Source organism: Camarhynchus parvulus, chromosome 11 (assembly GCF_901933205.1).
Source record: "Camarhynchus parvulus chromosome 11, STF_HiC, whole genome shotgun sequence".
NCBI lineage: Eukaryota > Metazoa > Chordata > Aves > Passeriformes > Thraupidae > Camarhynchus > Camarhynchus parvulus.
This window is the reverse complement of record NC_044581.1, coordinates 15,864,152-15,888,288: the sequence shown is the minus strand read 5'-3', so window position 1 is coordinate 15,888,288 and position 24,137 is coordinate 15,864,152. Positions and strand designations below refer to the sequence as shown.

General features: G+C 40.0%; 1 protein-coding gene across 5 annotated transcripts in view; it reads left to right on the top strand.

Annotated features, from left to right (window-relative positions):
• The window catches only part of ANKRD27 (ankyrin repeat domain 27), a 55,366-nt gene that overhangs the window by 25,286 nt on the left and 5,943 nt on the right, over positions 1-24,137 (top strand). For all 5 annotated transcript variants that reach the window (XM_030955825.1, XM_030955827.1, XM_030955826.1 and 2 more), the window contains 21 exons: positions 476-630; positions 943-1,002; positions 1,096-1,149; positions 1,235-1,300; positions 1,379-1,455; positions 1,814-1,935; positions 2,843-2,921; positions 3,745-3,877; positions 8,456-8,548; positions 9,367-9,494; positions 9,943-10,025; positions 10,775-10,890; positions 11,626-11,718; positions 12,096-12,293; positions 12,603-12,662; positions 12,822-12,941; positions 16,496-16,540; positions 19,449-19,571; positions 21,373-21,570; positions 22,588-22,707; positions 23,223-23,384. In XM_030955825.1, coding sequence (XP_030811685.1) covers positions 476-630; positions 943-1,002; positions 1,096-1,149; positions 1,235-1,300; positions 1,379-1,455; positions 1,814-1,935; positions 2,843-2,921; positions 3,745-3,877; positions 8,456-8,548; positions 9,367-9,494; positions 9,943-10,025; positions 10,775-10,890; positions 11,626-11,718; positions 12,096-12,293; positions 12,603-12,662; positions 12,822-12,941; positions 16,496-16,540; positions 19,449-19,571; positions 21,373-21,570; positions 22,588-22,707; positions 23,223-23,384 — 2,285 coding nt within the window. The remainder of the gene's footprint in view (positions 1-475; positions 631-942; positions 1,003-1,095; positions 1,150-1,234; positions 1,301-1,378; positions 1,456-1,813; positions 1,936-2,842; positions 2,922-3,744; positions 3,878-8,455; positions 8,549-9,366; positions 9,495-9,942; positions 10,026-10,774; positions 10,891-11,625; positions 11,719-12,095; positions 12,294-12,602; positions 12,663-12,821; positions 12,942-16,495; positions 16,541-19,448; positions 19,572-21,372; positions 21,571-22,587; positions 22,708-23,222; positions 23,385-24,137) is intronic.

The following is a 24,137-nucleotide window of genomic DNA, read 5'->3' as shown; positions in this document are numbered from 1 at the left end:
AAAAAAGTGGATTTACTTTAATGTTGCTTCATGTAACTTTGCTCTCCCATTCAGAGAAAGCGTGTCTAAATAAAGAATAGCTTATGTAAAAGTCCACGATGGGATTTTTGCAGCTCACTTAAAGCACCCTGACTTCCTGCATGGTCACTCTGACAACACTGTAATGTGCTTTTCTTCTACTTTCGAGCTTGACTTACACAACTCATAAGCTGAGTGCATGTAGTAATAAATTATCCCAGTGTAAAAAAAAATAAGTGAAATCTGTTTTAGCTATTCCAAATAAGCATTTGACATAAAAAGTGGGGAAGGCTGCTCAAATGTGACTCCTTAAATTCTTTTCATTAAAGGCAGTACCTCTAGTTAAAGTTGCAGTGAGCTGAGTTCATGTTTCAGTGTACACAAGCTGGCTGTATATGTAGGGACAAAATGCATACATATATTAAGCCTATGTGTTAATTCTTGGCTTTTATTTTAGGTGAATCTACAGCTTCATCAAACTCCTATTCTCTTAAAAACATTGAAGATGTTAGAGAGTTCTTGGGAAGGCACTGTGAGAGATTTGATAAATACATAGCATCTTTCTATAGAACATTTAAAGAACACGAAAGGAAAAGCCTCCGCCACTACATAGTCAGTATCTTCCTTCCTGATGTCTAATTTGCTAAATATAATTAATTGCACAGGTGCTGTTATCTTTGCCTTATTGAGCTTTTCTGTGTCAGAGCAGTCTAGAGTTGTGAAAGGGGAGGAGGGAGAAGTGGTAATTCACATTTAAGAATTTCACTGTCTGGACTGTTTGGTAAATGCAATTATTATTGCTAAAACTCTTACCATACTGTACACTTGTGACACAGGGAAGACTTATATTACTTATTTAGGCTTTGCTCCTTCAAGTCTCATTAACCAGAACCTGATGGCTTTTATCTTTTCTCTCTCTCTTAGGATTCTGTCAATGCACTTTATACCAAATGTCTGCAGCATCTTTTGAGAGATTCGCACTTGGTAAAGACTTACTCCCCTAAATACATAGTCCAGTGTTACTTAGGCAGTAAATTATCTGACTTTCTCTTGCTGTTTATGGCTTTGCTTTTCTAGAAGATGCTTGCAAAGCAAGAAGAGCAGATGAATCTGATCAAACAAGCAGTTGAAGTAAGTATCTGAAATGAAGGAAAATAATTAGCAAGCTGTTTTTAATTCTCCCTGTCATGCCGAAAATACTGGTTTTTTTCTACAGATTTATATCCATCATGCTATTTATGACCTAATCTTCAAATATGTGGGGACAATTGAGGCAAGTGAGGTAAGTTTCTTTGATTGCTCCATACTACTGATACTCATCTAAGGCATTTAAAAAACCTGTTGCCTTTCTATTAATTAGGATGCTGATTTTAATAAAATCACGAGGAGCCTTCAAGACCTGCAGCAAAAAGACATTGGAGTGAAGCCTGAGTTCAGGTGAGAGAGATGACTGTGCATTCTTGAAGAGTCAGTGAGATCCTGTCTTAAATAGAATCATGCCAGCCAAAAAGTGTTTTTCTTCAGACACCAGCAAGTTTTTTTATACTTTCATTTGAGATGTAAAATCAAAGCTTTGCAAGTGTCATATGAGGACAGTCTGTGCATTGATGGTTGACTCCTTTACTTTTATATTTTTAAGCTATCTAAAGGATACAGAAATGCAGGTGCACTTGGAGTAGAAGTGGGAATATTTTGGAACCATTCTTCAATTCAGCTCTGACTAAGTTAAAACTTTGGCTTTAGACCTGCTGCAGAGGAACTGTATGCTAATCATTCCTTTCTAATTATTTTGTAGTTTTAATATACCACGTGCAAAGAGAGAGCTGGGTCAGTTGAACAAATGCACTTCCCCTCAACAGAAGCTGCTTTGTCTGCGTAAAGTTGTACAAATTATTATGCAGTCTCCTAGCCAAAGAGGTCAGTAATTAGTCAATTCATAATTTTAAACTTAACCAGCACACACAAAGCACTTCAGTGTATAAACAACTGTTTGGGTAACTCTTGGGGGTCAAACACAGCTGAGCTGGAGTCTCTAAGGTCTCGAAACAAGGCAGAAGGGGAGTGAGGTGGGTGTGTCAGCACTGGTTCCTGTGGGCTGGGGTGGGGTACTGGGTTAGCTTGTGTATGTTTTACCTTGGACATGTAGGAAGCTCATATCTGCCAGGACACTGAGGGTGATCCATTTTAAACACTGGAGATTGCTGCTGGATCATTATTGTGTATTTGTCCATGCTCCCCTTGACAGCTTGAAATTGAGACTCTTGAGATGCATCTTTTGCAAAATGCACTATTGGTTGGAGCCAAACAAATGTGCTGCAGTGGATTGCAGACATGGTTCTGTGATACAAAAGCACAGTCCTCTTAACCTGGCACTTTATCTAGCTTGAAAAGAGAAGATACTTCTCTTTTCAAGCTAGATAAAGCAAATAGAGTAGCACAGTGAATTCATGCTTTCCCTACTTCATCTCTTCTTTTCCCTAGGAAGACAGCTGGGTTACAGAAAAGTGTATCAACTTTGAGCATGGTCTTTGCCCTCAAGAATTTCAGAAATCTTGAGCTAATGCTCTGGCCCTTGCTGTGTGGGAAGGGAGGGATGCTAGTCAAATATTGCAGTGTGTACTGCACAAACTGCATCTGTGTGTTGGCTCCTGGCAGACTGTTTCAGTGAGAGATTTGAGAACATTTGGAGGCCTGCCCTGGGCTCTCCATGCATTCTCTACTAGTAGAGCTGGCCCTTAGTCTTAAGAAGCAGAACTTTAGAGTTATTGCTCTTGATTTGAACCATGACATGGCTAATACCAAATGTGAATTCTTTTTTTTGTAGTTAACATGGAAACCATGTGTGCAGATGATCTTCTCTCTGTTTTGCTGTATTTGCTTGTAAAAACAGAAATCCCAAACTGGTATGTAACTGTTTTAGCTATACAGAACTCCTTCCTACCATCTTGTGCAGTGCTGCCGTAGGGACAAATGTTTCTGAACATACAGTAATAACTTAGTGAAAGTGTATGAGGTCCTGTTGAAATGCAGAAAATGTTTTCTAGGACAAATAGCAAAGATGTGTTACATGTTTAACTAAATGAAGGAGCTATCAGGAATGTGCCTTTGTTTTGGTTCTCAGCCTAGAAAAATGTTGTATTGGGAGACCATCTCTCAACCAAATCTGTGTGTCAATACAGCCTTCACAGAGTGGTTCTTTCATCTGTGTTGGGAGCTGTGACACCTTTATGTGTGTCAAGATTTGGTGCATTTCTTACAGAGAAACTAGATGTGAATGTTTAATTACTTCCTGCTAGTTTGTGCCATTGTGTCTCCTCATTTTCAGTGAAAGTCTATCTAAACCTTCCAGCTGTACCTGAACTGATTCTTTGTGCTGTTCTATCCTGGATCTCTGAGATCAGCGTTTGGCCTTTAACTTGTAGCTGTCACTGTGGTGCTTATGGTGCTGGAAACATTGCTTCACTCACTTCAAAGATGTTAATCTCCCATTATTGCTCTTATCCTTCCATTCCTTCCATCCAGTTAATAATTCTTCATTGAATATTTAAGAGATAAGTAGAGTCACTCTACAAGCTCAGAACAGCCATATTGCTGGCTTAACAAGCTTTTTAGAAACTTTTTCCAAACTCACCCTATTGTCTGTCTGGATTGCCTAAGATGAGCTGCAATATGCCATGCTAGTCTCTCAGTTTCAGTGGGTCACAACTTTAACTTTTTCCTTTTCAGGATGGCCAACCTGAGTTACATAAAGAACTTCAGGCTCTGCAGCTCAGTGAAGGATGAGCTGGGGTACTGCCTGACCTCCATTGAGGCTGCAATTGAATACATCCGCCAGGGCAACCTCTCGGACAGACCAACAGTAAGCTACTCCTAGAGTCTGTCAAATGCCTGCTTGATGGCTTGTAGTACCATTGTGGGTGTAAGTCCAGCCAGAGGATACAAATAACTAACTTAAGATTTTCCTTCTTTTGCTTAAAAAAAATAAGTAGAAGTGACTACCTGAAGCAAATGCTAAATTTACCTAAATGATTATAATGAAGTCCTAACTATGTACCAATACTTTTGTTCATTGCATACTTCTCGAGGAAATACTTTAATGTCAAATCTGCCTCTTTATATGGTTAGAGGAAAAATGGCAGCACTGTTTTCTACAGATGAATCTCCAGTATGTTTATCTCCTGTTTGTACTCTACCGTGATTATGAAAGTGCAGTACTTGGGAGCAGGCACAACCTAAATTTTTGAGTATTTTAAAAAAGCTTAGCTGTGCTAGCAGAATGGAGATAGCAGTGTAATTTAGAATTATTCAGTAAATCTTCATAGTGGAAGAATTCTATGTGTTTGCAGTGTGGGTTCCAATGTTGCTCTGAGTTGATGGCTTAGGGGGGTGCAGGGCTGTGATAAGGTGCTGTTTGAAGGTCAAATTTGGCTCTTGGGGTCTCTGACCTAGCAGGGGCAGGAAATTTGTGGATGCATGAGAGATTTCCTACTGGGCAACTAGACCTGCTGTCCATCTGGTCACATCCCTACAGGCCGGTCAAGGGTGATGCTGATGTGACTTGAGAGACTTCAATAATTTAAGAATTTAGTAGATTATTTAGTCAAGGAATGCAGTCTTATCACTCCTGTAAAATTTTCTACTGTTGTAAAACTAGGTTTTCCTGAGCTGATGTGGACATCAAAAGGAGTGAACGTGGAACCAGAGTGAATTCAGTGTCTCAGTCTGCCCAACTGCAAAGCACTGGAGTCTAACTGCAGGGGCCAGAACAATGGTTCAGTGTGCAGGGCTTGGGATGGGACAACCTGGGGCACAGTCTTAAGAAGCACTTAATGTAACATTTTGGCCTCTTGCTGTTTTTGGTTTTGTCCTTTTCTGGGATTTTTCCATGAACTTGTGCAAGTTTGTTTTGTACACTCAAAAAAAAAAAACCCAAAAAAACAAATGAACACTTTCATATTGTGCAAAGAGAGTGGAATTTCTTGTCTGTAATTGAATTATATTCAAAAAAATAAAAATGTTAGTTTAAAAGAAACAACCTGCTATATGATTTTGCTTCCTGCAGTCACTTGGCTGTCATTCACAGTCAATATACAAAGAGCAAAGCTGGTGCTCTGAGAGAAAACTGAAACCAAAATAGAATTGTCTTCCACAACAATGCCAGCAAACTAAGATAGAATATGATGTCTTAAATTTCTAGACTAAAGACTGTTTCCTATTAAATGCCTGATCCTATCCCTTTTGGTGTAGTTGAGGATAGCAGCTTTTATGCTGGGATTTCATTCAAATGCTGTAACTTAAGTGCCACTTCCATTAAGGTACTATAGTTCTTTGGGAGGCACCTGTCTTGAAAGATAAACTGTATAGTTGAGAATCTAAATGAGGAATCCAGTGTCTGCACCACGAGAAGAGCAAGCCATTAGTGTTTCTGCCCATACTTCAGCTGGATCAGACCCAGAGAACTTTATCACTTCAGGGTGAATGTGCAACACCAAGCCCTCTTGCATTGCCTTTCCTTGCAGTCAGCCTGGCTGGAGGGCAGCAGAGCCTTGAGGATGAAAAGAGGGACAGCTTGCCCTTGACACAGCTGGAAAGGAAACAGCCAGAGCACCCTTTGCTCCTGGGCAGGAGAAGGTGGCACACAATGAAAAGAGACTGAGGTGGAAATAGCAAAAGAATAGTGAGGAGGTGGAGGAGCATTGCTCTCCCTTCATGGAGTTACCAGTTGAGACATGTCCTTTAATCTCTGGTAAAGGGGATGAACTTTGAAGCAGCAGCAGCAGCAGCTGTCATCTTGCTGCCTTATGATTTCCTTCTCCAGATTGTGCTGGAAGGGGGTGTGGGATTGAAGTGAGCAGGAGCATTACTGTGCCCTGGGGCTTCATTACAGCCCCTTATGTGGTTATGCTTAATTTTATAGCTGGCTTCAGATGGAGCTGCTGGCAGCTGAGTAATGCTGCTGCCCAATCCCTAATGAAGATTACTCCAGAAAGAAACCCAGCAGGGGACTAATGTACCCTGAGGGATAATGGGCACATTCTCACCCTCCTGTCAGTAAGTGAAATGCACTCAGGACGTTCTTGCCAAATCCCTCCACCCAAGGTCATGCAAGTCCTTGTGAGACTCTTTGTGGGGAAGAGAGGAGCCTGTAAAGCATGAGAGTCAATTTCATTTTCTGAGTTGTCAACATTATTCAATTAGAATTCCTGTTAATAAATGTTGGATACCAGCTCATTCCTTTGCACAGCTAATGTGTAGTAAGACACTCAAGTTCAGAGGGTTCAAGTGAGGTATAAAAAAATAGGGAGTCAGAGCCAGCCATGAGGGAATAGGCAGCATTTTGTTTCATGTGTGGAATGAGCTTCAGATGAGGAAATGATCCCTACTCCCCCTCCCCACCAACACTTCATTACCCTTAGTTTGTGTCCAAGAGTTCCTCTTCTGGCTTCTGCCACCTGTATTTCCTCCCAAGTTATCAGTTGTAATCTGTGAGAATGACTTGGGATAGATGATTACAAAGGTGCACTCTCGTAGGTACAAATACTTTCTTTTTCTACACATTTTAGTATTAGATTAAAAAGGTCATTTATGTTTGGGTGTGCATTTTCTGGACAACATACCCTTAACATACCTGAAAGTCCCACTCCAAGCACTCTCTTTTTTAAAGAAATACAAATTCTTGGGCTGTAAGTAAAGCTGATACAAGTGGATTCTGACTTTGAAGGCCCAAACTTGCTTATTCCTTCAGTGATTCTTGTCATTCCATATTTCACTATTGAAGATATGTGGTTTCACTTGGGCTCTTTTTTATTCTGATTTATATAATAAATATGTAATACTGCTGCATTAGGGTTGCTGTCTCATGTGACTCTTAACATAGTGATTCCACTTGGGGAATGCTTCCCTTGAAGACACACACTGTGGAAGGAGCAGTTCTAAAACTACAGTAGTTCTTGCTAATGGTTACTTAGATTCTCCACAGTGAAAATATAAATCTGTTTGTGAGCATCCATGCTAGAAATTCTGATTAGACGTTAGGAACTTGTACCAGCAGTTAAACTTTTGATCAGGTATTTCTTAGGGAAGTTATTCCTGTTCAGAGTGAAGAATCTATCTAAGGAGACTAGTGTTATATGCCTGGAATTCTAAGAAGATATGCTTGGGTATCCTTAGCTAAAGTACAGAGATTTGAAAAGATTGGTGAATATTTGTCACCTTCATGTATCTAAATACAAAAAACTTCTGTGATGTACGGAGAAAACCTTTCATCTCCAGACCTCACAAACATGTTTTTAATGGCATTATTTGCTGAGCTCTTAAGGGTTTTTTGGACAGCTTTATGAGAGGCATCTGTGTTGATTTTGAAACATGAATAGTCCTAATTTCTAGAAAGTCTGAATCAACTGATGTTGTTTATTTGCAGTTTATGAGGCTCAAATTTCATGCTGACTTGCTAATGTAAGAGTGGAGTCAGACTGGTTTTACTCATTTACATCTGGTCTTGATAGACTTTAATTGCAAAAGCCATAGCCCAGATCCTAAACCACTGAAGTTTGCCTGATACATGTGTGTGTGTCTTAAATGCAGTGGTTTTCTATTTTATGGAGACTGAAGTATTTCCATTACTGGAGAGCCATTATCCTGCAACAGCACCACTGCCAACCACAAGCAGCTGTGGATCAGAACCAACCACATGCAAAAGTTTCCATCTTCATTCTTAGGAAGTGTTTTCCTTAGGTTGTTGTTTTATTTCATGGGAGGGTCAGTGCTGCCACCTCAAAATCTAACTCCACTTAGTAATTTTCACCTGGCTTTGGAGGCATTTATATTCTTTAGTGCATCCTGAAGTGTATCTTCAGCTGTCTCTACTGGTGCAAGGGTTGCAGCTGTATCTGCTTGGCTCAAACCAAGTAGGAAATCTACACAGATGGATCTTCTGCAGAGCAATGCTTTGCCTGGTGCAATCTTCTATTTTTCAGCCAGCAGCAGAGAGTTCAGAATTCTTTGAGTCAGAGTTGTATCTGGGTCATCTTTTTTAGTAGCCATCAGTAGACATGTTTTATGTGAATTTGCCGTAATTTCTCCTCTTGAGAAAGCTGTGTTGTACCTCTTACAGTTCATGCTTTCTTTGATATGTATTTTTTAGTTTTACTGTGTTCTTTTTTAGATGGTACTGCCACAATTTCATTAATGTTAATTCACAGTGAATTTCAGTAAAGAAATATTCTGGTGAACATCTACTTATTATTTCTATGGGTGACCAGTCTTTTATGTCTCAAAATCTTAAACATGAAATTGATTCAGATTTCCCATGCGTCTGATAATTCATAAATAGTAAATATGTGTTTAATATTTTTAAAAGTTAATTCCCTGTTAAGGTTCTGCACTTTTGCCTGTAGATTACTGTATAAATAATCAATCTATCTGGTTTTTTTTTCAGGAATCTGAGAGTCTGTGTGACAAGCTGCTCTTAAGACAAAGGATGAACTTGTTGTCCCAGATGTCTGCTGCACCAATAGACTGCTTGTTTAAGGTTAATAACTTTTATGGCAGAATATGTATGTATTTACACATTTCATGTTTCTACCCCTCTCTTTCTGCAGTTGTATGGAATTACAACTGGAATTCTCTGGAATGTAATGAGGGGTTAATTACATTAGTACTGTGAAATGTCTTTTAGTAGATGCTAAAAGTCTTTAGAATCAAGTATATCTCTGTACCAAAGCCTTGCTAACATAATACAATCTTATGGATTTCAGTGCGTGTTATATGAAATATAGAAGCAAATGAGGATGAAATGCTACTGCTGTTTGTATTGTGTGGCCCATTTAAATCACAGATGTGACACTGCTTGTGTCTCACAGCTTTTAGTACTTGAAATTGGAAGAGCTTTCTGAAATAATTTAGATGTAGTCACCTGACAGCTACTTCATATTATCTGTTAATCTCATACTGTCATTCTAAAAGAATTTTGCTTGTACAAGGACACAAAGCAGAGCTTCTAATTATATGTTCATAGCTTATGGCTGGAGACTTAGTAATTTTATAGACATGTTTTTGCACAGAGGGAGCTCAATTTCATGATTGAGTCTAAAGAGGACAATAGGAATTGTTTTAATTTTTTTATAGAAAGTGAAGTAAGCCAAGAACAGTTTCTTTTTAATACTGAATGCCCATTAGGGGGTTTTGTGCTGTGACATTGTTCATTTCTGCTTTCTGATGCTTGAATACGTCTTTCATAATCGAGTCCTTTCATTTTGTGCTTCAGTAAATTACTCTTGGCTTTTTTGTCTTAAAAGGGGGCCTTTTATATTGGCTTCTCATTCTCTCCTCTCTTGTTTTTTTTTGTAGCATATTGCTTCAGGTGATCAGGAGGAGGTGGAGCGGCTGCTAAGTCAAGGTGACAGTGATAAGGACACTGTACAGAAAATGTGTCACCCGCTGTGTTACTGTGACAAATGCGAGAAGCTGGTTTCTGGGTGAGCACCCTTCACCCCACAAATGCATAGAAAGCTGTGTAGAAGCCTTTATCTAAGATTTCCTTCAGGAAGCGTGCTGCTTTTGGTTATAGAGGAATTTGGGAGCACTTGAGGATGTAGTGGAGAGAATGTGGGTGTGTGTGGTTTGAAAAAACAGAAGAAATATTGGGAACATACAGAATCCTTTGGAACCCACCCATTCTGTGATGGAGCCTGTGTGGGCTTTGGTAAACATGGTGTTTCTTCTCTTGAATCAGGCTTATAGATCTAGGACTAACCCACTTCTCTTAACAAAATGTGAAGTTCTCTATGGAATAATTTGTCAATGTAAAAGGATAATAAGTTCCAAAATCAGTTTTTTGCCATCCTTGGCAGCTTTTCCCTTTCTCTCCTCCTTCCTGCCACCACCTGGGTAATTAAGCTGCTTTCAAACCATTGTGTTTTAAAGGAAACTGAATGACCCTTCCATTATCACTCCCTTTTCCCGAGATGACCGGGGGTACACTCCACTTCATATAGCTGCTATTTGTGGTGAGTGGACTTGCTGTTCTTCACCAGTGTTTCCTCCTCCTTTTGCTTTTGTGTCTTTATGTCAGCCTGTTTCCCACCTTTGTATTAAAGCTGGAATTCTGCATTAAGTTGTTTTTTTGTTTCTTTGCTGTTGAAACTTTGCTGTTTCTATCTGAGCACAGACTGAAGTTATTGTATATTTCTTTAAGCTCAGTTTCTTATGGCTGAGTTAATCTTTGGGTTTTGACTCTATTTTTGCCATAGTGGTTACCACAGTGGTGCTTTCTTCAGCTTTGAAAAAAGTAAAGATTGTCCTCAGAAATCAGTCTTGTTTTAAAGGACTGGCAGATTGAGAAACAACTTTTCTCTTTCCTGCAGCTGGCTATGCATTGTAGAGCTGTAACACCTGTATTACAATCTTCATTATGCAATTGATTTCCCTTTTACTAGAAGCTGTATTATTTTCTTGAGTGGGTGGTTTCTTATTTATAATTTCCTTTCTTGTTATTATATTGAATCCAAATATTTTCTTTTGTTACTTGTAGGATACAAATATAGCTTGCTTTTAGCTGGAGGTTCTTTTATGGGCTTTGACCTTGAAATATCTGCCACCAAAAAAACCCCAAATACCAAGGCAGTGAATATGCAGTATATGGAAACATAGTATGCAGAAATGCAGGATATCTTGGTTTATACTCACTGTTTGAATTTGAAAGTAGCAGTGTTCTTGTGCCAAGTTTACACCTTTCTTTGAATGCTGTTTTTCCAAGGTCAGACTTCCTTAGTGGATTTACTGGTAGCCAAAGGAGCCATTGTCAATGCCACAGATTATCACGGTTCAACTCCCCTTCACCTCGCCTGTCAGAAGGGATATCAGAATGTTACAGTAAGCACAACACCTAACCTAAATAATAAATACATGACTCTTACTAAGCTCTGCTACTGTTACTGCTATTTCAATCTTCTGGGGAGCTTTTACCAGAGCTGTGTAAACTGTCAGAATGGAGGATCTTTCATCACTGTAGTTTGCAAGATATTTTATTTTTTCTCCTACTGCAGGGTTTTCAGCCATTGGTAATAACCAGCTGGCAGCTCTGCACAATTCATCCACTTCATTAACACAAATGTCCAACACATAATACAGATGGAGAACATCTCTGCTCTTGCTTGAGACAGAACAACCATTGCAGCCATTGGCCTGAGTTAAATGCTTCACATTCTGTTTAGGATAGACTGTGTAACTACAGAAATTATTGTCTACTTGAATTTGATGTATGTGATATTCTTCAATTAGCATTATTGAAATAAAGTTGTCTTCACTTGCCTAGGCTCTTGAAATGTGAGGTAGATGATGTAGTGAATATATTGCAGTGTTTGCTGCAGTAGAGAATTAATTTTTTCAGTTAAAATTCTGAATATGTAAGAAGAGACTTCGTGATTCTCAGGGTAGGGCACAAACAGTGCTGCAGTGCCAAGAGGGTGGTGTCTGAAACAGGAGGCAGAGCTAGTGTCTCATGAAGTGCTTCATCATTCCAGAACCCTAAAGGAATCTGCAGAGCAATAATTGTTTGTACATTAATTTTTTAGCTACTTAAATGTCTACTTTTGCTTTTCTTTTAAGTTGCTCTTATTGCACTACAAGGCAAGTACTGATGTTCAGGACAATAATGGAAATACTCCACTTCATTTAGCCTGCACTTACGGTCATGAGGATGTAAGTAATTGTTTTGTATCAAACCAAATGGGCATTCTAATGCAATGGAATTAAACTGATGCAAATTAGCACTAAACTTACATATTTTAAATAGTAAATAAAAATATTTGAAGGCTAAATTGTTTAATGCTCTAAATGAGGACTTTATTTGGTAGTTTGTAGCAATTTTTAATGTGACTTCACATTAAAGAATTAAAGATAGCAGTGCTTTGCAAATCCAGTTAACTCTTTATTTAATGACACTGAACCACTAAAGCTTTCTCTTTAGGTAATGGCTTACATAAGCAGCAATAAAAACAAACCTTTCAGGATTGTGCCTGTTGTCTGAGCTGAGACACAACACTATAATTTATTGATAGCTTTCCTTTTCTTCCCAGTGTGTCAAGGCTTTAGTGTACTATGATGTGCACTCCTGCAGACTGGATGTTGGCAATGAGAAGGGAGACACTCCTCTGCACATTGCTGCTCGCTGGGGCTATCAGGGCATCATTGAAGTGCTCTTGCAAAATGGGGCAAACCCAGAAATTCCGAACAGGATGAAAGAGACTTCCCTGCAGTGTGCATTGAATTCCAAGGTATTCCTATTCATCTTCCAGCCTGATTTCTTTCTGATGCAACACCACAGAGGTGGAGATGTTCACTGCTAAGAGGTTTCACTATTAAAGAGAAAATGTGTGTTTCACTCTGAGGAATAAAGGTCCCATTTTAACTCCAGCAGTGGGAATACACTCTGTGGGATAGAACATGAACTTGTTAATGGGTACTTCTAACCTGCTCAGTCATATTCTGTTCCTAATTATTAGGTTGTCAGCTCATTTGTGTTTCAGTCAGTAGATTCCTCTATGAGTGGAGTTATATTGGTTCTCTTTAATATTTTTGTGCAGATTTTGTCATTGATGGAAGCAAACTACCTAACATTTGAAAGAGGACAGAGTGCTTCTGAGGTAACAGCCCATGCAAGCTAAATTGTTTCTTGCCTATGCTTAACCTCCTTTATTTGATATTTCACCTTTTGTGGTTGTTTGTTTGATTTATTGATTTTTATTTATTTTATTTTGTTTGCTTGATTTATTGATTTTTATTTGTTTTTTTCCATCTGTAAGTCACCACTTAGGTCTCCGCAGCACTCAACAGAAACTTTCAGCAGAGGATCATCTGTCTCAAGCCTGTCATCAGCATCAACTGATATTAGGCAAGAAGAAGCAAAAAACAGTTATAAAGAGGTAAGACTGAGGTATAGGTTTTGACAGTAAGCAAAGTGAAGGAAGCTAGAAGAGTGATAATTTGCCACAGTGTTTTAAACTGCTTCTTCAGGAATAGCCTCCTGTCTGGTTTGGAAAATGGTAACTGCTGTCCTCAGGGGCTTTGTCATCTCAGTGCTTATTTTTGTGTGGCTTCAACTGCTCCGTTGGTTATTTCTGGGGGGAAATTGACACCATCTCTGAAGTAGTTGTTCATATTTATTGACGCTAACTATGTAATTTAGAATTTGTTGAGGTTTACCAAAGTACAGTGGCAGTCAGTGCTCCAAGGCCCTGGCTGTCCCATCCAGGAATTAAGTGCCACTGTTAGCTTAGAAAATCTGTCAGGGAAAAAGAGACTTGTACAGCCATGCTGGCCAACAACAAACTGGAATGTTAAGACATAAGACATGCTTTCAGATAGCATGGGAATAAATTTTGTAGCAAGTGACGAAGTACAGACTATATATGAAATATCTTGCATGTATGTGTTTGCTGATTTTGCTCTGTCCACACTAGATGGCATCCTCTGAATTTTTTCGTGGGATCTCAGATCCACACTTGTTACCCCTTCCCAAGACTGTCATATCACCACTCATTCTGATGCTTCTTTTTATTTTTCCTAGTCTGCCTATTCAATTTTTTTTCCAAATTGACCTCCTAAGTGTGTTTGTTTCTCTCAATATCACCACTATTCTTCCTTTTCCTGGTATTAAAAGCTTCTTTTCTTGCCAGAAGTTTCAGTTCTCTAAAAATATTGAAGAAACACAAAGATGCAAATTTTGACTGTCAATAGGACTTCACACTTGAGTTGCTCTGTGAGAGGCTCAGTGTAGGGCTGCACCTCCCTGTTTGTACAGAGTCAAGCACTCTAAACAAGTTCTCCTTGTAGATTGATTATTTTTCTTTGAAGGAACAAATTTATCACACCCAAGTGCTAAGACTGTAGTTCAAGCCAGGGGAAAAGATTACAAACTGCTTACACCTGAGGTCCTTGGGGTTAATGACCTTCTCTGTAATCCAGCTTTAGCTGATTTCTGTTTGCCAAGTTTCACCTGGCCTCCCTGCTCAAAGAGGCAAGAGCCTGATGCTGAGAGAGCTCCATGAAGGAAACACTGCTTGAAGTAATGGGAAACTGATACAGTCAGTTTTCCAAATTTCAAGGTTTGCACCTTGGATTAAGGGGATCCAGTCAGATCTTGATTAATCAGTACTGAATTAAAGCTCTTAAATGAGCCAGTCACAGTGGCTTGTTTATAATGACTTAGAAAAGAAGAAGGGAAAGAGCCAGGATTGTAAATTTGGCACCTGCACAGTTTCTGTTCAGCAAGCTGAAAAACTGGCCATGCAGGTGAATTGTAATAGATTTGTTTCTTCTATTTTTACATTTAAAGGAAGGTTCTGTTCCATGGAAGAGTGAGAAAACAAACTGGAAAGATGGGGAAATGCATGTAGCAGACATTTTGCCCTAAGTACTCTTAATAAATTATCTATAAGCTGCATAACAAATGTAGCACTGCTGGGGCCTGAGACAGCTTTTAGTACTTTAAGTTGTTATTTTTGGAAAGAAATTTTCAGAGCTTGTGGGTCACTGCTATTAATGTGAGGCATCTTGTGTGGCATAAGGTGACTCCTGAAAAATCCTAAAGACCTCTACATTCTCCAGTGACATTATCCTGTATGATCAGGGGAAGTTCAGGGGAGGCACAGCCCTCCCTAGTGTATATAGTCCATTTTAGCTGTATATGTGGAGAGATTGGGATTCAGCCAAGTTCTGGAAGACAGTTGTCTTCACTTCAGACATCTATTGCCCCTCCTCAGTCAGTGGAGGGAAATTCATTTCATAGAGGAGTTAATTTCAGACATGCTTAGTTTGACCTGAGTTGCACTCAGGTGTTATTTGTTGACTGTATTCTATTCTGTTCTGTAGTTACCAGAGAGGGAGTTTAAAAACAAAATGCCTGGCTGGGGTTTAGACAGCTGACTTTCAGACATTCAAAGTTAGGAAAGAAAAATCAAAGAATCATAGATTCTGCCTGGAGTGACCAATTTAGACTCCAAGGACATTCATCTTGTATTAGAAAGGTGATAATAAACCCAATCTTAGCAGTGTTCCTAAGATAAAAATGGAGAGATTTAATCTGGCCTCTGGTCTTTCAGCTGTTTGTGTCCTGTTCTTCATCTAAAACCCTGAAGAAAGAAATCAGAGCAATAGAACATAAACTTCAGTCTCATTCTTCCTTGTTTGCCTTGCCAAACATCACTGTCACACTCAGCAAGGTGGTAATTTCCATATGAAGATTGAAATGTGACTGAAGCTGTCACTCCATGACAGCTTGCAAGGTGTTCCTCGCTATAGAAACAAGTGTGTTTACCCATTAGCATCTTCAGTGATAGTAGCACAGTGCTGGAATAATTTGCTATAATGCTAAAACAGACTTTCACAAAGCTTATTAAATGATTCTTGACACTCTGCAGAGCCAGATGAATTGTGAGAGGACTGATGGACTCTCCCTGCCCTTTTACTGGCACCTTTCCCATTCTATCAAATTGGATCTCAACTCCTTCATATGAGAGTAGAGAGTTAGAGAAGAGAAGAGACAAGTTAATCTCCTTCTCCTGCTTTCACAAGCAGCCTGAGGGCTCAGGGGAATGGCAGCAGTGCTCTGCAGAGCTCCTTCTACCTCTTCTTCCCTCACGTGTCTGTTCCCCCTGCAGAGCTGTGAACAGGCAAGCACCTTCCTTCCCCCAGCACTGGGGCCCTGGCCTCACCTTACACTAAAATGGGCTAATTCTGGTCCCAGTGTGTACCCTTTAGTATTTATATCTTTCCAGATTTTAAATAAGAAAACAAATTTCATACTTACAGTCAAGTTGGATTTGTAAATGTTTGGTTTTAAGGCAGGATTAAACCAGTTATCTGCAGCTGTAAAGGTAACAATTGGAAAGCATCTTTTTCATCTTAAACTGTTGTTTCTCAAATAGCTTTGTGTTCCTGTAATTACACTGTTCACTCTAATTATAAAGAGATGGGCACAGGAGTAGTGTGTTCAGGGTTTTGGGAGGCACTGGTACCATATGTTGGGAGCTGTGTGCTGGATAATGAGAGCAGCACAGAGCAGCTCAGCAAGAGTCCAACCAGTGTTAGTGTATATTAGGGTAGGAACTTGCCTTGAGCAGGCATTTTTAACATTAGGTTCACACAGAAATGCACAGGGCAGCTGCTGCTGGAGCAGCATCATAATATATATCAGCTTACATGGCTTTGTTTATGGGTGGGCCACATACCCTCAATTTAGATAAGTACTGTTTAACTGAGCAGGTCAGAGATCATCAAATGGCCACAGGCCTTGTACAGATTCTCTATTTCATAAAGGAGGAAGGTTTTTCCTTTAAAACTTTATCAATAAATATGAAATGGGCCAGCAGTAATCCTACTGCATGAGCTTAGGAGGTTAGCAAAGGACACAGGATTTTCTGTGTTCTGCTTAATACCCATACCAACAAAGCAAATAAATAATTTTCTTCATACATAGGTGGAAAAACTCCTGAGAGCAGTTGCTGATGGAGATCTGGAAATGGTGAGTGTTAATGTGGCTGTTGAATATTATTGAATTCCATTTTATCTCATTCATATTGAGGAAGTTACTTGTAAATAGTGTCAAGTGGAGAATGCTTTGAGTAATAATCTCATGTAAGGAGTAAATTCAGGTGACACTAATCAGCACAGAGATGCTATTTGTGGGGCACACAATAACGTGGAATTTGGAGTTCACTTCAAATGGATAGCTGATGTCATAATAATACCAGTTTCAGATGTGATGTTTGTAATTTGTGGTACCACCTGTCTCGACTATTCCTTTACTTATTATTGCCTTTATTCCTTAAAAAATGAGATACTTCCAGTGTCATTCTACTGAAAAATTTAAGATGACACAGGAATCTTCAGGAGTTTTGCTTTTGGAAATGTGTGGAAGGCTGTAGATTTCTTGATTTTCTTGTAGTTCACAGAACAAAACCATAAAGCTGTGTGAGAATGCAAGTTTACTCTGCTGGGTGCACGTTCTGAAAAACCTGTTTGGGTTTGGTTTGTACCAGGAGTTACAAATGCCAATGAAGCCTCATAGAGTCATCAGAAAATAGAAAACTCATGTTACAAAATACGTGCCATGTTCATACAGTTTCTCTTATTTTTTCTTCCACTGAGTTGATGGAAATAATTTATCTTCTGATAGAGCAAAGAACTGTTCAGTTGTTGAGTACATATCATTATCCTAGTTTACAATGTGACTTATATTATTTCCAAGCCAGCCTTTAAGTCATTTCAAGAAGCAGTAACATGTACAATGGTGATATTTGCCATTTTCCTGGCCAGTGGTGAATGTGCATGTATTACAGTTCACTTTTCACTCACTTTGTGAAAATCTAAACTCCATGAAGAAAATTAAATGCAGTGCTATAACTTGCTGGGAAATTAGTATCTAGCACTGCTCAACAGATACCAGCAATGAAAAGCATATAGAAAAAAATCACTTAGAAATCCAGTCTGTGCATTCAGATGACAGAATCACCTTGTCTTATGTGGCTTTACTTTCCTCATTACTGAAGTTCATGTGAAGCTGTTCAGAAAAGGAGAATCATCCAGCTGGATGACAAAGGTTACAGATTGCATATCAATTAAAAAACCACGAGTATTTAAAAACTGTGACCTTGTTCTGACAGCCTGAGGTCTGTCTGCATAGGAACAGCCACAGCAGCCAGGTCATTAGGGCTGCTGTAGATGTTTGCTGTGACAGCCAACTGAGCTTTGCAAGAGGAGGCGATAAAAAAGTGCTGTGAAACTGGAAGATTAAAAAAAAACCAAAACATTATTATGTCATGGGTGTTGTCTCAGCACAGCTAGTGGATTTGGTGCTCCCCTGCCCACCCTATCCAGTGGGAAGGATATGAGCAAATCTAACACAGAAAAAACCCAAATCTCTTGTCTGAAATAAGTGCTGTGGAGCAGCTGAAAGGTTGGAGTGAGGGTGCAGAGACCCAGAGTGCTCAGCTGAGTATTCCAAAGTAGCCCAGCAGTGTAATGAACCTTTCAGGCGACAAGTTACCTGGGAAATGAGACTGGGCAATCTCCTGAGGTGGTTCACTCAGGCATAGTTAATATTTTGACAAAAAATACCTTTAAACTAAGAAGAATGGCTACTGTACTGTAATTATAAAGAGATGGGCACAGGAGTAGTGTGTTCAGGTTTTTGGGAGGAACAGGTATCAATATGTTGGGAGCTGTGCACTGGATAATGAGAGCAGCAGTATTGGGCTGTCCCAGGAGGAGGAGGAAATGGATCGTGAGAGTCTTGGTGAGGGTGCAGGGAAAGGGGGGAGTGAAGTGACAGTTCTGCTTATTTTAGACATGAACAAATGTAGCAAGTAGCAATGCTTTGCTGAGCTGGCCTTCCATAAACAGGCAGGCTTGAGAGAATATTTCCTTTGTTCCAGAGAACAAGGTGGAGTTTGCAGGGAAAGCAATATTCTGTAAGAAACATCCCTTTTCAGGCTCAAATATGTTATAATTCAGAATCAGGTATAAGGCCCTTCCTGGCTTCCCAGGATTTGTTGTAGCTGCGTGTGTTTAAGTGGCTGAGACATGGATGTGTTGCTTTCCCAGAGCTCAGTGGTGAGGAGCAGAGCCTGTGACAAGTGTGAGAGTAAACAGAGTGGGAGGAATGTCTCAGAAATCCCACTGTCCCCATTCTCTTGGACTAGCAGCTGTAGAGCTCTTGGCTTGGTCCAGTACTACTGGAGACTTAATACAGTCACTGCTAATTCTAAAATGTCTTTAGTTAAATGTAGATTGATGAATTTCAAGGTAAAAAATGTACTGCTTAAACAGGTTTTTTTTAATTGAATTAAATGTAATGTAAAATTTAAATGCCCTAAGCATCGCTGTTTGCAGGTTGCACATGAATGCCCTGAGCCCTAAGACTTCACTGAAGGGCCTCTCTCTCAAAAATGAGGCACTGCACATTGAGGAAAAAGTGCAACTGTCCAAGTCCTAAGTGACAGACCTAAGGAAAGTCAGTGCTCCTGCAAAGTTTTGGGTATCAGTTAAATGTTTTCATCCTTGTCATTCCTTATGTTCTTTAAAGCAAAAGATGAAGCACAATTCACATTGATATGAGCTGGCACAAATCATCTGAGCTGCAAGGATGTGGAGTGTTTGAGAGTGGGTGAGCACTGCAGTTGTGATTAGGCAGCAGGAAGTCATTTATAATTCACTTCACTGTACTTGGAGAACTTCCTAGCTGTTTTGTCAACAATAACACTTGATTTTTTAATTTGGCCTGTGGGCAGCTGATGGCAGGAGGTAGCTGTGTGCCCTCCCTGAGAGAGTCACAAGTGTGTGTTTGTCAAATCTGACTTGTCCACATGTGCAGATCTGTTAGGACATGGAACTTTGGGACTCTATAAAGAAGGATTTGCTTTTTATGCCAGGTCCGTTATCTCTTGGAATGGGTGGAAGAAGACTTGGAAGATGATGATGACACAGCCAGTACATCAAAACCAGAATTCTGCCATCCATTATGCCAGTGCTCAAAATGTGGGCCAGCACAAAAGGTTGGAATATTTATTCTGTAAAAAGAATAATTTATATTCTTGTAATGTAAGTTTTAGCTCCAGGGAAATAGCATTCATATTGCCCAGCACCTCTGTCTCTCTTCTAAAAAGAAATTAACTATATACAGATTTTCACACTTCATCTGCTGGTATGAAATTGTTCTTTTTTAATGGAATTGTTGAAAATTTTGTATACAGGAACAGTGTTCATGGACTTGCACCATATCTAATGGATTGAGAAAGCTTCACAGTTTGTTTTTAGGATATGTGGAGTGCTGTCAGGAAAGTTTGGGCCACTTTGAATAAACATTCATTCTTTTCTAAGCCTCTGGTTCTCCTTAGTTTACACTGCTACTGGCACAGCATATCTACTTACCTGTTAGTAATCAGTTCAGCAAGGAATACCTGCTAATCCCAAAATCCATGTAATGCTGATAAAGTCTTTTTTTTAATTGCCTGGCATCTTTTCTACAAGCCATATCTAAAACCTCTTCAGAGATCTGAAATAATTACAAAGACTTTCTTTTCAGTTGCAAAGATTTCCTTCCCCCTAAATTACCACACTCTGTAGAATAGAATGAGGCTTTACAATACACTCTTTCTGTGGTTTTTCTGGTTTGTTGTTTTTTGCTTGGGGTTTTTGGGGGGCTTTTTTGTGTGTGTGTACCTGGTTCTTGTTTGGGGTTTTTTTTTTTGTTGTTTTGCATAAGGAACAATCCCAGCTTTTTGGAAATAGGAATTCCATAACTTGCCTTCAGGAGGTGTCTGAAGGGATACATGACTGGATAAATCATTGCAAAATAAACCTAAGTACAAATTTTCAGTTGATTGGCTGCTTTGGGGTTAACAGCACTGTGAGATGGCTTAACTTCTGAATTCCCCACTGCCACCACAAGTTTATTTTGTGCAGGCTTAGAGTGTGCTGTTGTACTTGAAGGCTTCACATTCACACGGTGCTTTGTTCTCTAAGGTAAGGGCTGTCCCTGTGCCCTCAGGACAAGGGATCAAGTGCTAAAGATGCCAGAGCTGGAGTCCATAAAGCTCATTTTATTGCTGACAGGGAGGGGAATGGCATCTGCTGTGGAATTGTCTGCTGAATGAGAAGAAGAAGGAACTTGTTAATTAATCCTAACTGCTGTGCTAGGCAGGCACACGTTGAAAGCACAGGATGAAAGGCTGTGCACCACTGTAAATGTCAGGCAGGCACAGTTTGCAAGAGGAGTGAAAGAGGATGTTCTGTACATCTGGGTAAACTGTCCTCCCGGTGCTTTCCTTATCCTGACTCCCCAGGGAAGTCTGTTCTCTGGGCCACTCTTGCTTCCAGGTGAATAAAATTAATTTTAGTTTGTATCAATATTACCCCAAGCTTCATGTAGCATTGAAGTGTTTATTGTCTGTTTCAAAGAGCATATATATCTTTATAAATCAAAGTAACCCATTAACACTGCCTCATATCCAGTATTAGCATCCTAACAGCTATATAAAAACTTTCAGTTTTAGTTCTGTCTCAAACTGTGCTGCTAGAGCCTCTTTTTAATACCATGAATATTTGGCCTAGAATTGCTCTCCATGAAGTTACCATGTTGGAAGAAAAGAGATAACAATAAAAGTAATTTTCTGTTGGAAAATACTACCAAGCTGCTCTTCTTCACTGACTTTTTCTGAAGGCCTCAAATTAGGCTTCAGCAGAATTTCTTGTAGTGCCCATCTGCTCGTTTTAGATGAACTTAGCAGGTATTTGGCTATTTTGTTGATTAAAACAAAGCACGATTATAGTTTTATTGTGTGTTTTCCTCAACAGAGGTTTTCCAAGATCTGTGCCAACGGGCTGGGGGTGAATGTTTCCAACCAGAATGGTTTCACCCCCCTGCACATGGCTGCTCTGCACGGGCACAGCGAGCTGGCGTCGCTGCTGCTGCGACACGGCGCCAGTGCCAGCGCCAAGAACACACAGCTGGCAGCTCCCCTGCACCTGGCCTGCCAGAGGGGACACTCCCAGGTAACCCTGCCTGGCCCAGAGCTCCCTGGCACCACGGAAAGCTGCCAGGGGAAATGAGCAACCACACTAAGTCAGGAGCAGAGAAAATTAGTTTGGCGGTTCTGGTTTTTGTTTTCAGAGTCTAAAATCTCCAGATGGAAAGGGGAACTTTGAGCTGAAATTGTTTCAGAAGACACCTTTTCTTTATGAAAGCATATATGACTTACATAAGCATGCATGACTTAAAATACTGGTTTAATGCAAGGGGTGCTGCAAAAACCTTCTCTCTTATTTCAAATGCTTTAAACATCCCTTGTGCAGCTGAATCTTCTTTGTACGTTCCTCTGTACCTTCTTCTCTGGGTCATGTTTGTGTCTTCAGAAGCCACAGTACTAAATATTTACTGTAATTTCAACTCCTTACTTAGATCATGAGGCGAGTGCAGCTTTGAGGCAGCAGATAACTCATCCCTCGCTTCAAGTCAGGGAAGCAAAAGTAGTGAAGGAGAAGCATGAGCCCATGGGGGAGGGTATCAATACAGGAGAGAGAGTAAATGAGACAGGAAAATATGAAAAAGCAGGGGGGAAAAGGCAAATGGAAAGATGAAGAAAAGCAGAAAATTAGAAAAGCAGAAAATTGTTTAAAAATAAGGAGCTGAAGACTGCAGGAGGGAAAAGAAGAGGCTTTTGGAAGTGATAGGAAGACAAAATACTAGGGAAGCAAGAAAAACCAAGAATACAACTCAGAATTGTAGGCTAATTCGTGGGATAGTTGTAGATTAGTTCATGGGGTAATTACAGTATAAAGAACTCCTTCCAAGTGTTGTGATCAGTTTGGTGGTGGTTTGGTTTTGATGTTTTGTTAAGTTACTGGTTATATTTGTTTTTCACACACCTTGAGTTTTATTTTCTGGCCTTTCGTGTAGTTGCTTACATTTTTCTTTTTTAAAAGTGGGTGTTAAAATATGAAAATTAGTTTCATACTCACTAACTCAGTACTCCTACTCAGTAAGACTGAAGTTGTTATTTCTTTCAATAGGTGGTAAAGTGTCTGATGGATTACAATGCAAAACAAAATAAAAAGGATATATATGGAAATACTCCCTTAATTTATGCTTGCTTGAATGGTCACTATGAGACTACTGCCCTGTTGCTGCAGGTAAGATCACAGCAGACAGAATGTTCTGCTGGTATTTCTCATGTGATATCTGTGCTTACCCAGTACTCAGGATCAGTATTTTTAGTTATGCTTTTCTCTGTTGAAAATACTTGGGGAAAGAAATAAGAGTTTTTGTTAACTTATTCCTTTCAATCCCATCCCTTCAGAGATGTTAGATAAATTTTAGATAAATATTACCTTGCTATTAGATAAATATGACCTTGCTATTGTACAGGTAGCTGTTTTTATGGAACTTTTGTGTGGCAGGTGGCAGGTTTTCTCTCCTGGGATTCTGTCACAAAGGGTTGGGGGTTTCTAAAGTATCTCTAAAGCTTGGAATATGTGATAGAGATTTGCAAAACCAAAATGAGCTGATCCATGAAACTGTGGCTAGGGGATGGGGCAATAACGTGGCCAGGTGTGTTCTTGTGGCTCTGGTGGTGCAGCTGCCCTGGGCCCTGTGCAGCTCTGGGGCTGCTGCTCCTTTCTAACCGTGATCTCCCTTTGCTGTGCAGCACGGAGCCTCGGTGAACCTCTCCAACAGCAAGGGCAGCACAGCTCTGCACGAGGCCGTGGCGGGCAGGAGCGAGGCGCTGGTGGCGTTGCTGCTGCAGCACGGGGCCCTGCGGCACCTGCGCGACGAGCGCGGCTGCACCGCCGCCGACTGCGCCGAGCCCGTGAGTACTGCACGGCCTGCCAAGGCTGCCAGGGCAGGGCAGGGCAAAGAGCTCTGTGCTGGCACAGCAGGGCTGCACACACTGAGCTGCACCCAGCTCTTAGAGGGGTATAAACAGTGAGATGCCTGTTCCTTGTGCAGCCTAGCAGTGGTTCCCGTGGCATGTGAAGCCGGTTGGGTTTCTAGAATAAGTTATCCTAGACTAAAAGGATGGGTCTAGAAAGAGTGGAAGCACAGACCTAAATAAAAGGAGCATTAAAATCTCTGTAATGGCAGAGGGAGCAGAACTTGGATGTAGGCAAATGAACGCCTTGCACTAATCAGTTACGCAGGCAGCAATGTTCCTTATCCCACCCATTATCTTCTGCCCTTCAGGGGTTTTGATTTCTTTTATCTTGCAATAGATCACTCTGACCTTCCCCTTTATTAATAGCAATAACATTATATGTAATATTAAATGATACCGAATTATTTCACTCTTTAAAGGACTCCTTAATGTGCTTAAATGGCCTCTGAGATGTAGCTTAATGACCACAAAATTCTGTACTGAATCAATTTTGGTATGTATGTTACCATTTAAACTGAAATTGGCTTAACTATAAGTAATACAGCTTAAAATAAGAGGTCAGGACTCCAACATCATCACTGCACTACAGTGTAATTTGTGAAACACTGTTTTTGTCCCTACTCAGAATGATATAAGTTTGTTTTTATAATGAGTTCTTTTATGTGTGTTGTATTGAGTCATAGAAGC